Source organism: Trichechus manatus, unplaced genomic scaffold (assembly GCF_000243295.1).
Source record: "Trichechus manatus latirostris isolate Lorelei unplaced genomic scaffold, TriManLat1.0 scaffold00021, whole genome shotgun sequence".
NCBI lineage: Eukaryota > Metazoa > Chordata > Mammalia > Sirenia > Trichechidae > Trichechus > Trichechus manatus.
In genome coordinates this window covers 3,228,504-3,244,680 of record NW_004443957.1, presented here as the reverse complement: position 1 = coordinate 3,244,680, position 16,177 = coordinate 3,228,504, and the positions used below count along the sequence as shown (strand labels likewise).

Here is a 16,177-nt window from a genome sequence, read left to right as displayed (position 1 = left end):
TGATCTGTCTTAATCATTCCCCCTACCTTTTTTTTTTTTAAATTTTAGATGCCAGGCAGAGAAATTGAACTAGGAAATGACCAACAGACATTACAGTTTTATTCTGTGGAAAATGGAGACTGTCTATTAGTGCGATGGTAATGGTCAACTATAGTAATTTATTGAAACATTGAAACAATTCTACTGTCAAAAAGTATAGGGTTTTACAACTTGCCCTAAAGTATAGAAAAGGTTGATTTTTTTTCATTGGAAAGAGACCATTTCCAGGCTTGTATATAATAATAAAGGCTTTGTACCTACTAATGATTTTCTGATTTATTTCATACTTATTTTTACAGTTCATCACTGCATTTCATTATGTTTCATTATGTGAGGATTTAAATATTAAATAGAAACTAGCTAGCCTGATGTAACCTGAACACAGTTAATGTCTGTCAAAGATTACTTTTAATGTAATTCTCTATTGAAACTGCTATTTAAAAAGGAAACTGCTATTTAAAAAGGTTACTAACATGATTTGGTTGGTCATTTTGGGAAAGGTCCCTTAAACTCAGTGATGCCTACCCTCTACTGTTTATAACATAGATGCTATTATATCACTTCTTAGTTGCAGGACATTTAGAGTACTTAAAAAAAATTAATCACACACTTTTCCTTATAGTTATACCTAAATTGGGTGTATCTCCTTTCATAGATTACCATCTTTGATTGAAATTCACTTATATTAGGTAAACATTCGGCAATGATAGGAGGAAAGCAAAGTTAATTCCTTCAAAGTGTCAACTTAACTACTTAGAAGTATCCTTCCCTACAGCACTAAGCCCTAAGAGTTGTGTAATTTTACTCATATTCATAAAAATTTAGCTTTTATAGGAGTACAAAGCTGTGCACTTCAGCATTTATGTTAAGTGACAAAAGAAGACTTGAGTTATTAGCACACTTAATGAACCTCTTTAAAACCAAGGTCCAGAACTGAGAATTATATTGGTTTCTTTTCAAGCTGCCCACTTCATTCAGAGATCCACAAAAGCTGACATTATTTCCAGAAATCCCCAAACTTTGGTATAAGTGACCACTGCACACAAAGTGATCACACAGCATTTCTGTGAGTTCTTTCTGTCCCTTAAGCACCCTCATTAGACTGTACACCTTAAGCACCCTCATTAGACTGTACAGAGCTATTCTGCAATCCAGGCAGAAATTCACTCAGTTCCTAGTCTAGCTTTCTGAAATAGGCCAACCTTTAACCATTAACTGATTCATAGGTTCTGTTAACTAGAAACAATGCACTAGGGATAAACAATTTGATATTTTTCAAATCTTCTAACATATAAATAAAATTTTTTCTTATGCTACAGTATCAGTTGATTTTCTTTTTTTATTGTTTGTTATACTTTAAATGAAGATTACATTTCAAGTTAGTCTCCCATACAAAAATTTATACATACGTTGTTACGTGACCCTAATTGCTCTCTATACTGTGACAGCACACTCCTCCTTTCCACCCGATTCCCCATGTCCATTCAACCAGCTCCTGACCCTCTCTGCCTTCTCCTCTCACCTTCGGACAGAAGCTGCCCATTTAGTCTCTCGTATCTACTTGAGCTAAGAGGCACACTCCTCACGAGTATCACTTTATGTCCCACAGTCCAGTCCAATGAAGAGTCAGTTGATTTTTAAAGAGGAAATTTTGTGCAAACATTAAGAAGTACCACATTGGTGAAAGTGCCAGCCTAGAACTACCCTGAAGGACCACATAACCTCGGGCTTTCCTCAGACTTAGACTCAGATTATTATTCACCTTACCCTCATCTTTAAACCATAATTATCTTGCTTCGCACTGACAAGGATCACCACACAATTCCTTGAGTTCCCACAGTTCTGTGAGCTCCTGTGGGGAATACTGAGGGGAAGATAACATTCCAGTTTCACAAGTCTTCTCGCACAACCAGAGGCTGTCCTGTTGGAAGACAAAACAAAACCTGATTTTAGAGTTGTGAAAGTGTGTTGTAAGAGACAGAAAACATGCACACAGTCAACTTACATAATCTAATGAAGCTACCATTATTTCAAAGACAACTCAGATAATCAAGGTACATGTGAACCCACTCCTGATGGGGCAGTACCTGTGATTCTGGAAAGAGCCATGTCCAATCATGTGGTTGTGTGAAACAGAAACAATGGAGTGTGTATGGATTAAGAGCAAAGGGAATTCTATAAACAGAAAATTTGGGTATCACAAAAGGAAAATTTCCTATTTGCTGTTAGAGAAAACGTGGTTACATAGCCATACAACATTGCCAAGTGATGTATCTGTTCAGTACAACTTGGCTCAAATTCTAATACAGGAATAGATCTTATTGATATTTAAAGTCCCTTCTATTAATATTTCCTAGAATTACAACAGTGACCATTCTGATGGAAGGCTTACAGTATTCTGGGGATTGTACTAAGTGCTTTATAAATAATATCTCATTTAATTCTCACAATAACTATGTGAGGCAAGAATTATTTCCCTTTTATAAATGAGAAACAAACTAAGAGAGATTAAGTAATTTGCTCAAGGTCAGGGTAAATTGGGTAGGAGGGGTTAAAATAGGTATCTATCAGATTCATAAACCCAAGATCTTAGCCACTGAACTACTTCCTAGCTACAGGAACTGGCTTGTTTCCAGCAATATAGCAAAATACATGTACAGAGATACCCAATCAATTAGAGAACACAAAAATAGTGGTCAAAATTAAAAATATCTTTTTAAAGCATGGCTGAAAGGAGCATGTCAAAGTGCTGGAGTTAGCATGTGCCCTGAAGACATCTGCTGATCCCTGGGTTTTAGAAGGCCATGCCCAGGGGCAGGAGTCTGACCAGAAACTCCCAGAGAGCTGGAACCCTGGAAAGGCGACACCTTCAGTGGGTGTATAAGAGAACAACACCTTCTATAAGAGGGACGTGTCTGTCGCAGCTTGGCCCTGGGTGGAATGGAGAAGTCTCCCCTGCACACCTGTGACCACAGCCTGCACTATGGTAGGCATGGAGCTGGCGTTCAATCCTTGTGCAGCCCCAGAGTCCCAGCCCGAAATTTAAAGTGTTCATAGATGGTGGTGCCTTCAGGTGCATGGCAGAAAAAGAAGTAAATCCTCTCTGTAGGAATGTATTTTAAATACAGGCCTCAGTTTCTAAGGATGAGCTTGCGCGCGCGCGCACACACACACACACACACACACGTCTCTAAATACAGCAGTAAACAAAACTCCACGAAGGCTCCATGAACAAAAGTCAGTAGGAACAACAAACTACAGAATCAGACCTGCAAAGACTGCCGATATTAGAACTACCAGATACAGAAAATATATTCAATTTTAAATAAGTTAAAGAAGGGACTGAAAATACAACAGAGTAAGACTATCAAAGCCAACTAAGTAGATTTGGGTTTATTTCTTGTTCATCCTTGAACTGAGAGTGAACTGCTTTGGGGTCCCAGCTCTATGCAGGGTCTCCACTGGACAGGCGCTCCACTTTATCTTCTGCCCCCCTGATCGCTGTATGGCCAAAGTGGAAGCTGAAAGAATCCAGAATTCAAAAGAAATCTCTGAGGCAAAAGCCAGCTTTGTGCTTGTTCTCCCAGGGCTCCCACTTCCCAGTTTTGGTCTCTGTGGATTCATTTCTTTTTTTCTGGCTCAGCAATCAATGTATTTTAAAAAGTGTTTTACGATAGTAAAAACCTCGTATTTTATTTGTGTTAGAAGGGTTGTTCAGGATTCTTAAGACTGCATACTGCCAGAAACTTCAGTCAACTGATTCTTAAGTTTTAAGGCTGCAAAGTATTTTTGATCAAATGTATATAAAACCTTCTTTGTGGGTGGGGGAACTTCCATTCAAAATACTTCCTTTTGGTTTAGACTCTCATAAAAATATTGTAGGAGAAATAAATAACCTAAGTGGATTATTATGAATTAAATCAAGAACACAGGATGCTAGAAGATCTTCATTTCACTGTTTCTGCATCATACAGAAACCTCACTTCCTCAACCCTGAGGCCATCCCCACCCCCCACCACCCACCCTCAGGCTTGCTTACCTGGTATCTTTTAGGTCCTATAGCTGCCATCCAAATGCCCATGCTTACATCTTCACCCTGTACATGCCCCATGAAGTTTAAATGCAAGAATTTAAATGCTATGCAAGAGTTTAAATGCTATTTCATCTGTAAAGACAATGCCACACCCACTCCAATAATAAATAATCTATTTTATAATTATTCTAATAAGCAATGCCAAACATGGATTAAACTTAACACACCAAAGTAAGAGCTAGTGGCTGTTAACATGAAACACCCATACCACAATCACGTGAGAAGACCACACCTACTACAAGAAGAGCCTACTCTCCCCCAGGGATTATACTTGTAAATACAGGCTGGAAACATGAGTAGGCTCAAGAAAGGAATAGAATTAGGAATAGAATTTAGAGCCAAGATTTGAGGGATAGCAGGAGTGTGCCCCTAACCTTTGAGAGATGATTCCTATATACAAAGAAAGAACAGCATGCTTTCTCCAAAATGGGTTGGCTCTGCTTTCAGTGACAGAATATTGGGCTGGATTAAACTTGGTTTGATGAGTGGACCCGTAGGTAAGAAATCCTTAATTACCTGATAGGTCTTTAATCTCTCCGAGTTGCCTGCCAGCCAGTGGACAATGTCTCTGGAGATAACATAACCTGAGCCACATGCAAAGGCAGGGTACGCAGGACTGGGGTACTCTAACTCCTGCCATTTCCCAGTTCGGTCAACTGCCCAATTCAATCTGAAACTGAGAGTAATCATCATTTGGCTTCGCTGTGTTGGTCTGACACATACCCTACCACTTGACTCCTTTACTACCATTATAGAGGAATAAGCGATTTGCCAATTTGCTTGTGGAAGCAAGGAAAAAAGAATGAGAAAATATTTTTAATCTAAGGAAAGGAATTAGCACTTATCCAGTAAATGTTTTATATAAAAGACTGGCATATTAAATTCTTTCATAGATGCATTTGTGGAGCTTCTGAATGGAAAGTATCAGAAGATCATTCTGTGTGTATATATAAAACCCCATCCACCCAAAAAGAAAAAGACTCACTGATCAATACTGTATTCCTGAAGAAGCACAGAAAATGGTTTCAGAGATGTGCCACAATTTACTCTAAAATGTATTGCAGCTTCATATTTTCAGTACCACTTATTTTTAGGGGGTACGGATAAAAGCCACATTATATAAGCCTGAGATTCTTCATTAAAATTTTTTTTCTCTAATTGTAAAGTAATAAAATACAGCAACCCAAGAAACCAACAGGGAAGTTTCCTATCTCGACCACACTGTTCTTATGAAAAATAAATGGCATACTTCATTCTAAATTAATTGTATTTGATCAGGTACATGAAAGTCAATGGACAAAAAATGTTTAACTTACTTTCCCCACCAAAAATTAGGCCCATCCAGATTTTTGTGGGCGATTCTATTAAACACAGCTTCTAAGTCTATGTAACAGTCATCATCTGTCTTTAGCAGTAAGTCAAAACTGGTTGTTTCCACAGTCCTGTTGGCAAAGATACAAAAATCAGGGTGACCATACAAGGAAACAAAGCAACACCAATGCAATGACATCACCAAAACCTTCATTCAAAATTGTCCCAGTACCACCTGTATACAGTTTCCGTTTCTTAGTCCTCAAATGCTGAGAACATTTCTTCTAACAGAACATTGCTGCTGTCACTACAGTCCATCTGTTAACTGCTAAGTGGCATAACACAGAGAAGTAACACACTGACTTTGAAGGGTGGGAGGGAAAAAACACAATGAGAAAGAAATCCAGCTGAAGTGGGGCAATGATCAAACATGCTGCCCATTTGAACTTTGCTCCAATTTTTTTTCTTTTTTAAATAGTGTTTTACTGTGTTTTCCGTGAAAGTTTACACAACAGTTTAGGTTCCTCAACAATTTCTACACACAAAAAAAAATTTCTACACAAACTGTTCAGTGACATTTGTTACATTCTTCACAATGCATGAACATTCTCAATATTTCTGTTCTGGTTGTTCTGTTTTCATTTATCTAGTTTCCCTGCCCCCCCTGCTCCATATGTTCTTAATAGTAAAGGCCCAGGATAATAGGTCAGGCATGACACATGGCCTCTTACACTGGAACACTGCTGAGCAACAAGGTGGGTTCTATGCTATTATGTACATGACCCACAAGATTATTTTAGAGCTTATAAAAATTGGTAACACTGAAACATTTTTCCGTGGAAAAAATTTCCAGCAATTAAACTTATAAATGGCCTTTTTGAAGGTACAGAAGGGTGACTTCATTTACCTAGAAATCAAAAAAATATTTAAGGGCAGCCAGAGGCAAAACTGACTCATTTCTACTGACAATCCCTGTATATCTTTGTTTAAAAAAAATCTTGTCTTGTTAGGGAACTAACCAGATGATAGAAATATGAATAAAAAAATCTGGAGAAAGTTTCATTAGGTCAAAGAACAGTGAATTTAAGCACAATGTGTCCACACCAAATAGCATAATGCTGTTTCTAAATTTTATTTCTAATTAACAGTATAAGGCATACGTAATATTTACTTGCTAATTAGAAATAAAAAAGAGCCCTGGTGCAAAGGTTAACTAACTGCTCAGCTGCTAACAGAAAGGTTGGAGGTTTGAACCCACTCAGCGGCTCTGTGGGAAAAAAGACCTGGTGATCTGCTCCCATAAAGATCACAGCCTAGAAAACCCTACGGGGCAGTTCTACTCTGTTATGTAGGGTTGCCAAGAGTCGGAATCGACTTGATGGCACCCAACAATAACAACAATTAGAAATAAATTTTTGTGATATAGGACATTCAGGTAACTGACAAATCAGTTAATAAAGAAAAAAATGAATAATGAAACTTTTCTTACAGTGTGGAGTGCAGAAGGGTGAAGTAGGTTATGGGTAGGTGGGGCCCAAAAACATAGACTTGTTAGAAGGTTACCACCCTAATCCACATGGAGAAGATGAGGGCTCCAAACAGACAACAGCAGCAGAGAATGAGGGGAGGAGCTAAGATTTCATAGATATGTAAGGAGTAGAAGAGATAAAACAAACTGAAGGCCATATCTGAACTAAAATGAACTTCTACAATTAGGGATTATGCCCCTATAACCCATTACTGTCATGTCAATTCTGACTCACAGTGACCCTATACTTTAGGACAGAGCAGAATTGCCTACAGAGTTTCCAAGGAGCGACTGGTGGGTTCGAACTGCCGTCCTTTTGGTTAGAAGCCAAGCTCTTAACCATTGTGCCACCAGGGCTCGTATGTCCCTACAGAAAGTCCTAATACTCCACAGTTCCTGATTTTCCATTTCTGGAACCTCCAATCCCATTCCTCTCCTCTTTACACCCTTGCCTTGCCCTCATCTACACCAAGAATCCCCATTAGTGGCCTTAAGCTAAAAGAAGGTTCTTTTTCTTATTACAGCTGTTCAAACTTGGTATTTTAGAAACACCCAAATTGCCAATCCTCATTTACATCCATCCATAAGACCCCTCCAAAATCATATTAACTTGCTCCAACTATAAAACGCCACCTTTCATACACTAATTAGAATGTCTACCCCTCAGGACCAACAACCATGTCCTCAAAGTACTTGATGAATTCCCACTCTGCCCAGGGAAACGGAGGAAAAGAAGAGACAGACACTGGAGCTTACTGATAAGCTTTCAAGAAAGAAAAGACAAAGATGTGAACACTCTTTATAAGTTTAGCCTAGACAAAGATAGAGTTAGAAGGCTTTAGGTGGGCACTTACAGACAGTATCAGGGGACTCAACAACAAATTCTGGGATTCTGTAATAACAATAATATCAACAATAACAGCTATTAAATACAGCTTAAAATTTAAAGAAATATTGATTTAATTAATATATATAATCTGTTAAATAACAATAGTAACGTATAATAATAATAATAATAGCTATTATTATAAAGGTAAGAATTACAAATAAAACCAAGAAATATTGGAGACTCTGGGAAGCTACAAATATGACAGACTCTAAGGGTGGTTGAATTTCAGCGTGCCACCTTATGTAAGAGTTTTGGAATCAGGGCAAGCAGTTTTAAATGTGAGTCTCTGGGTGGTGCAAGTGATTAAGCACTTGACTAGCCTAAAGGTTGGCAATTTAAACCCATCCAGATGCGCCTTCCGAAAGGTCACAGCCTTGAAAACCCTACGGAGTAGTTATGCTCTGCACACATGGGGTCGGCCACGAGTCGGAACTGACTCAAAGGCAACTGACAACAACAGTTTTAAGCAGGAAGAGTAGAGAATGGACACAGAAGGTGGATGTCCAGTTGAACAGAATTCAGATAAGCAACCTGGGTGTGAGTAATTGTAACCGGAGGATTTAGGTAGATGGGTATGAATACAACTGAAAATGGATGACCATTTTCAAACTCACTGATTTTCATCTAATGCTGTCTTGAGACAACCATGGTAAGTAGGAATGACTCAAAGTGAATCAATTTTTGCCTTGGTTTTGATAGATTAATATCCTTCATATTATGGACTTGCTAATCTAAATAAGAAAAGGTCTTAGTTCTTTTTCAACATCAGTGTTTTGAAGTTGATACATTGTTTCTACATTAAAAGAACAATAAAACAAATTCCAGCTACCCAACATTTTTACAACTTACCATCTATAGAAGTTCAATAATTTTGCAGGAACATTTCGGTAAGTGTCAACAACATCCACAAAAACAATATCATTATAGATGCTGCTTTCCTCCTTCAGTAAGGCATCTTCCTCATGGAGATCCATTATATGATCAATAAGTCTTTGAGGACGAGAATGAAGGTTTTTTAGGAGAGCGTCACCTTCTAAAAGGAAAAATTGAGAAGCTGCAGAAAATGCTGTTGCAATGGTTAAGACCCAGAACTTCTAATATGATGTACACTAAAACTCTTTTTCCAAAGTAACCAAACACAAATACAGCTGTTAGGAACTTTGAGGTAGAGTAATGGGAACTCCCATGCATTGCTAGTGGATACATTTGGGGAGCAATTTGGCAGTAATCTAGTTAGGCTGAAGTTGTGCATACCTTATGGCTCAGTGAAGTCCACTTTTAGTTATATCCCTAGAGAAATTATTTCACCTGTTTACAAGAATACTCACCACAGCATTGTTTGGCGGTGGGGCCCAAGAATCTGTATTTTTAATTGTTACTTCAGGTGACTGATGCAGGTGGACCACCGGCTACCTTTTGAGAAATATACGCCTAAATGACCTCTGGATCCTTTTGAATTCTCACATTCTACTGTAACATCTTTTTACTTTACTTTAAAGATAAATATATACAATTTAACACTTGAAGCACAGATGAAGTATTGTAAAGTCACAATAGGAAAATGGTAATAAGATGAGAACTGAAATTAAATACAGGTCCTTTAGGCAAATAAGTTACACATTTCATTTTGTATTGCATGTATCTAAAAATCTGAGCATAAATTAATATCTGTGTATGTGTTTTCAACCTGATGATCTGTCTAGGAGCCATTTAAAAGACTTATATGATTTGTAGCCTCTCAAACTTCGACAGACATCACAATCCATCTAGAGAGCTTGCTAAAATACAGATATCCAAACTCCAACCCTAAGTATTCCCTCTAAAATGAGGAACAAGGATATCTGCTCTTGCCACTTCTATTCAACACTGTACTGGAGGTTCTAGCTAGGGAAATTAGACAAGGAAAGGAAAGGAAAGAGAAGGCACCCAGATTGGAAAAGAAAAAGTAAATCCTTATTCACAGCAGAAAATCCTAAGATATCCACCAAAAAAAAAAATAGAACGAATAAACAAGTTCAGCAACATTGTAGCCTACAAAATCAATATGCAAAAATCAACTGTATTTCTACACATTAGCACTGAACAATCCAAAAATGAAATTAAGAAAACAATTCCATTTACAACAGCATCAAAAAAATATTTAAGAATAAATTTAACAAAAGTAAAAGACTTATACAATGAAAACTATAAAACATCACTGAAAGAAAAAAAAAAGGATCTAAATAAAAGGAAAGACATCTTGTGTTCATTAGCTGGAAGACTTAATATTGTTAAGATGGCAATACTCTCCAAATTGATCTGCAGACTGAATGCACTATCTTTCAAAATCCCAGCTGGCTTTCTTTGCAGAAATTTACAAATCGATGCTAAAATTCATATGGAAATGCAAGGGATTCAGAATAGCTAAAATAATCTTGTAAAAGAAGAACAAAGTTGGAAATTTCAGACTTCTGATTTCAAAACTTACTGCAATTATTGCTACAGTAATCAAGACAATGTGGTACAGGTATAAGGACAGACATATAGAATAGAATAGAATTGAGAGTCCAGAAATAAACTATATTTATAGTCAACAGATTTCCACAAGGGTATCAAGAACATTCGATGAGGGAAGGAAAAGTCTTTTCAACAAATGCTGCTAGGACAACTGGATACCACATGCAACATACTGAAGCTGGATCTCCTACCTCACACCATATATAAAATTAACTCAAAATGGATCAAAGACATATATGTAACATATAAATTACAAGAATCTTAAAACAAAGACGTAAATCTTTGTGACCTAGAACAATGATTTCTTAGATATGACACCAAAAGCACAAACAACCAAAGAAAAAATAGATAAATCAGACTTCACCAAAATTAAAACTTTTGTGGGTTAAAAGACACTATGAATAAAGTGAAAAGATAATCCATAGTATGAGAGAAAATATTTGCAAAGCATATCTCATAAGGGTCTAGTATCCAGAATATATAAAGAGCTCTTACAATCAACAATAAAAGATAAATAACCCAATTAAAATTGGGCAAAGGATTTGAACAGACATTTTTTCCAGAATGGCCAATAAACACATAAAAAGATGCTTAACATCATTAGCCATCAGGGAAATGTAAATGTAAACCACAATGAGATACCACTTCCACTAGGATGGCTAGAATAAAAAAGATGGACAATGAATAGAGCTGGTGAAGATATAGGGAAATTGGAACCCTCACACACTGCTGGTGGAAATGGGTGTGGCTGCTCTGGCCAACAGTCTGGCAGCTCCTCAAATGGTTAAACACAGAGTTGCCATATGATCCAGCATTCCATTCCTAGCTATTTATCCAAGAGAAATGAAAACATACGTTTACACAAAAACTTGTTCACAAATGTTCATAGCAGCATTATTCATAATAGCCAAAAAGGGGAAGCATCCCAAATGTCCATCAGTGGATAAATAAAATGTGATATATCTGTGCAATGGAATATTATTCAGCCATAAAAAATGAAATATTGATTTATGCCTTGAAAACATTCTGCTTAGTGAAAGCAGTCAGTCATAAAAGACCACATATTGTATGACTCCATTTATATGGAATGTCCAGGACAGGCAAATCTATAGAGAAAAAAGGTAGATTAGTGGTTGCCAGGGCATGGGGGAAAGGGAGTAAGGGAAGTGACTGCTAAAGGGTATGGGGCTTCTTTGTAGGGCAATGGAAATGTTCTGCAACTAGATAGTGGTTGACAGTTGCAGAACTCTGTGAATATACTAACAACCACTGAATTGTACATTTTAAAAGGGTAAATTGTACGGTATATGAATTATATCTCAAAAAGCTATTATTTTAAAAAAGTAAATCTTTTACATCAAAGTATAAAGTTAGATTAGGTACATGAGATTCAGTAGGCTTTTCAACTTCCAACCAACAGACTTACCCTGAATAGTATAAATAAAACCTCCTGCAACTCCCTCTACACCGTCCATGAATTCATGAGGCAATGCGCCCTCCCCAGCCTGGAAGAATGAGAATAGAAGCACTCAATATGTTTACTAAAAATATATTCATCATATTTTAAAAATGATGTGGCGAAAGTCAGAATACGCCTCCACAGCAGATAGATCATCCAAGATGCTGGTGCACTAGAGGTATACAGTATCAGGATGGCATACAGTATTTTCATATTTTTTGTTACTACAATACTAAACATTAGGCATACTCACTAGGCCACACTGTGGTCAGAATTCCAACTTACACAGAATCATGTGCTCTTGTACTTGCTACCATAATGGCACAAACACCAATCTCATTTTACGTCCCAATCCTACCACTTAAAAAAAAAAAAATCATTACCATCTTTGATTCTTTGGAGAATGAAAATTCCCATTAGTTCTAATATATCTAGGCACATTTTAAAGTTGGGTTGCCAAGCAGAGAAAAACCCCTCTAAATGAACAAGGCTGTCTCCAACAGTTCAGATAGAACCCTACTGTATTGACGTTTTTGAAGTGCCTGGAGACTACAGTGCCAAAGGCCAACAACAACCCTTCCTACCTCCAAAGTTAAGAGGATCTTTTATTATTAGAGATTACCTTTCTTCACCCCACAAGTTACCCAAGGCTCTAATTCAAAATGAAATGCTTTATTTCTGTGTGTTGCACCATCTACTAGAGCTATTCTCCAGCTGTTGCAGGCTGGGTCAGACCATCAGAGGTTGGCATGTTTATAGTATTTTCTTCTACACATTCATGTAATCAGGAAGGCTATTGCTTGGCTATTCCTCTCTCAGCAGGCTTGTACTGTAAGAAGCATTGGTTTACAGCAGGTAGAGAGAGAGTGTTCTGAGGTAATCATCATTTAATTTAAAACATAATTTGTAGCTGAATGCTGAGGAAATTACTAAAGGTGGATGCTACAGAGTCTAATCATGTGATCAATAAAAGATTGTATGCTCTATTTTTTTTATTGTATATGCTGTTTTCTGGCTTGTTTAGAACTTGATATTTTTTGTTTATTCTCTCTAAAAGGCTACATTTTAGCCTTTAATTTGGATTTTTAAGATTTTCAATCATCATCACTTGCTGGCAAGAGAGCAAGATATAGTTAAAATTTTCAGCTCTATGCATTTATGATGAAAACTTTCATTTGAACATGTAGAACAGGCTACAAAGTTACCTGATTTTTTTTTTAATTTTAAGATTGGCTGAATGTCTAAGCTATTTTTGGCCCTCTGCAACTATATTTATTTACCCCTAAAGCAGATCATTTGTCTTTACACTTGAACTTAGTCCTCAGCTCAGAAGTAAACTTATTTCCTTCTATGTAACCAACTCAAATACTTCAGAACTCTGGTACATTTTGGATATTATTAAATTTCATAAAAAGAAATGTGCAAACATAACAAAGGGAAAAGAAACAAAAACTATAATTAAATTCCATAAAATTTTCTACCTTAAATAAAGAACTTTTCATAATAAAGGATGAAATCTTACATTCTTAACATGGCCTACAAGGCTAAATTTGTAATTACGTAAGAATCCATGTGTCTGTTTAATAGCTTTCTTTCTCACCAGCACTGTAAGCTCCACTGAGGGCTGCTACTGGGCCTATTTTGCCCCCACACTGTGTACAGGTTCACTATGCTATGAGTCGGAATCAGCTTGACGGCACTGGGTTTGGTTTTTTGGTGTCTGATTTATAATAGGTGTACAGTAAATGTTTTTTGAATGAGTAATAACATATCGAATGATTAATTTCAAACTCAGGAATTAATTCATGTGAATAAGGTTGATATTTAATGAAAATCTACTAAGCTTGTGCATTTAAATGCCAAGTGCTTTCCCAATCATTAGACCAGCGGATCAAGGAGAACGAAAGTTGTGTCTATAACGCCACCACACACAACACTTGTTTGTTTAAAGTTCATCATTTTAAGTTTGCCTAGATCTTATTTATTATTCTACATTTACTTGAGAAATTTACCTGTCAAACTGTTTTAAATTTGAAGCAAACATGAATAAATGAAAAATACGAGTCAGAAATCCCAGTGTTGCTTAAGCAATATAAATGAAAGCAAGTACTCAATCTTATTTTCCAATATTGTTATTGATATTATTTTAACTGACATTTTACTATCAGGGTGCGATAGTGAATATTCTGAATACTATTAAATAAATGTTCTTAAAGAATGGTAACAGAAATTACTGAGAAACAAAACAGTCCAACTTTAAAACTGTACCGATCTTAAGGCAAAATTATGTATTCACTAACACTGGAGTTACAAAATCATATAAAACATTTGCGTTTGTAGTCTTTACTATGGTGATGCAACAGTATTTTCCACTACATTTGTTCTAAAACACACACATCCATATTGCCTGTGTTAGTGTAAAAGTAAACGTAAATACACTTTTACGTATTCAAAATACATAAAGGATGCTAAACAAAAACAGCAATTCCCAATTATTTAAAAAAAAAAAGATGACTTACAGCAATGACTCTGAGAACTCCCCCTCCATCATTGACTGTCACTTTGTGAAGATTTCTTGACACAAGGCCTTGGTGGTCTTGGCTCTCCCACACAATTGTTCCTTCAAAGCTCTTTTGTGGAAAGATAAACAGTGAGTTGATTCCTTTACTGTCATTTAAATTAAGTTTTTAGGTAAAACTTTAGGGAGAAATGTATTTTTTTCCTTAGACACAACTGAAATTTTTATCCCACAATGCTAACACAACCGTTGTTAACTTTTTGGTGGATCTCTTTGAATCAGAAAAAAAAACTACGAAGAGTATGCACACAATTTTACATGCTGCTGCTTATCCTTTCCCATCGTATCACAAGTATTTCCCCCTGCTGCAGCTGTTACAACCATCCTTTTCAATGTATGTATAATATCCCACTGAGTGTATGCGTCCTGGTTTACTCTTATTCCCCTACTGGCAGACATTTGGTTGCTACAAATATCTATTAAAATAATGTGAGGCATGTTTTGGGGTAAATGTTTATTTTTCCCCAACACTTGGTTTTTTTATGTAAAATAAATTCCCAGAAGTGAAATTACTGGGACAAGAAACAGATTTTGTGTTTGTTTGTGTGTGTGTGTGTGTGTGTGGATATTGATACACATTGCCAAACAGCTTTTCAAAAGCAATTCATATTAATTTATAGGGCTGTGAGCAATTTATGAGAACGCCAATTGCATTGTACTCTCTCTAGTGTGGAATATTAGTAAAATAAAAGAAGTTTAAGCTAATTCAGTAGATTAAAAAAAATGTTTCTCATTTAATTATGTTTCTTTGATTCTTAGTGATGTTTATGAATGAGACGTGCTCTTCGGGGAATTGCCTTGTCACGCTTCTTTGCCATTTAGCTATTGAGCTTCATATTTTTCTTATTAATCTGTAAGATGTTTTTATAAATTGATTATCTTAATCCTCTGCATATTTTACAAGCTGAAAACATTTTTTCAGAATCGCCTGCCACTTAATACAGTAAAACCTCCAAAAGCCAGAATCTATGCAAGACTGCATCCTCTCAAAGGCTGAAAACTTTCAAGACCCAGAAAAACAAGGCAGTCCCGTCGAGTTCCAACTCTCACAAGTTTCACTGTATATTATCTTGAAATTCAAAAGTCCATACCTTGTCAGATCGAAAAGCCTTTCCTTTGTGATTATTACTATTAAATTCTGAGCTAAGAAAGCTACACTTTCTAAGAAAGTTACCAACTCCCAGGTTTGATATACATTTAAATTCGAACTGCTAACTTCTGCCTAGTTTCTGTTCGTAAGGTGTGTGCACAGCAGGCTCCCGAGTCCTGCTCAGTCTCAGTTCCACTGTCATCTCCTCAGAGATGCCTTCTCCAGAGACTGAGCCAACAGAAGGCAGCCAATTTCCCAATTTCTCTCCCTCACGTCAACCTGCTTTATTAATGGCACTCAACACTCTGATATTTCTTGTTTATTTTTCTATTGTCTAACTGCGCCTGCTAGAATGCAAGTACCTTAAGGGCAGGGATCTTGTCTGTCTTATTACCCACTATATCCCCAGCAACTGTAAAGGCCTGAAACATAATAACATGCACTCGAAAATGCTCGCTGAATAAACAGGTTGAACTCAAAATCAATGAGAATTCTGGTATACAGCATGAGATGAAAGTATAGCCCTAGTACCCTAAAAAAAAAAAAATCCTGTATTAAGAGATGAAGTACTTTATAGTGATGCCTCATTTATCCAGCATTATAAAGTAACTGTACAAAATTGAATTTGTCCAATAATCTAGCTCAGTGGTTTGTAAACTTTTTTAAAGCAATAAAACCTTTCTGCTTTATTAAA

At 36.6% G+C, this 16,177-nt stretch overlaps 2 protein-coding genes across 10 annotated transcripts in view; one reads left to right on the top strand and one right to left on the bottom strand.

Moving 5' to 3' along the window:
- The window catches only part of TBCE (tubulin folding cofactor E), a 68,430-nt gene extending 67,019 nt beyond the window's left edge, over positions 1 to 1,411 (top strand). For 7 of the 8 annotated variants that reach the window (XM_023728004.1, XM_004372801.2, XM_023728001.1 and 4 more), the window contains one exon: positions 49 to 1,411. In XM_023728004.1, the coding sequence (XP_023583772.1) occupies positions 49 to 141 (93 nt within the window). In that variant the 3' untranslated portion in view covers positions 142 to 1,411. The remainder of the gene's footprint in view (positions 1 to 48) is intronic. The other variant, XR_002823474.1, reaches the window with a different exon arrangement.
- A 140-nt stretch (positions 1,412 to 1,551) lies between these two features.
- Positions 1,552 to 16,177, bottom strand: part of B3GALNT2 (beta-1,3-N-acetylgalactosaminyltransferase 2) — a 47,328-nt gene continuing 32,702 nt past the window's right edge. Inside the window, exons 6-12 of one of the 2 annotated variants that reach the window (XM_004372800.2) lie at positions 14,335 to 14,445; positions 11,783 to 11,861; positions 8,710 to 8,893; positions 5,449 to 5,574; positions 4,649 to 4,808; positions 4,079 to 4,135; positions 1,552 to 1,960 (exon numbers count right to left, since the gene is read on the bottom strand). In XM_004372800.2, coding sequence (XP_004372857.1) covers positions 1,826 to 1,960; positions 4,079 to 4,135; positions 4,649 to 4,808; positions 5,449 to 5,574; positions 8,710 to 8,893; positions 11,783 to 11,861; positions 14,335 to 14,445 — 852 coding nt within the window. In that variant the 3' untranslated portion in view covers positions 1,552 to 1,825. The other variant, XM_023727999.1, reaches the window with a different exon arrangement.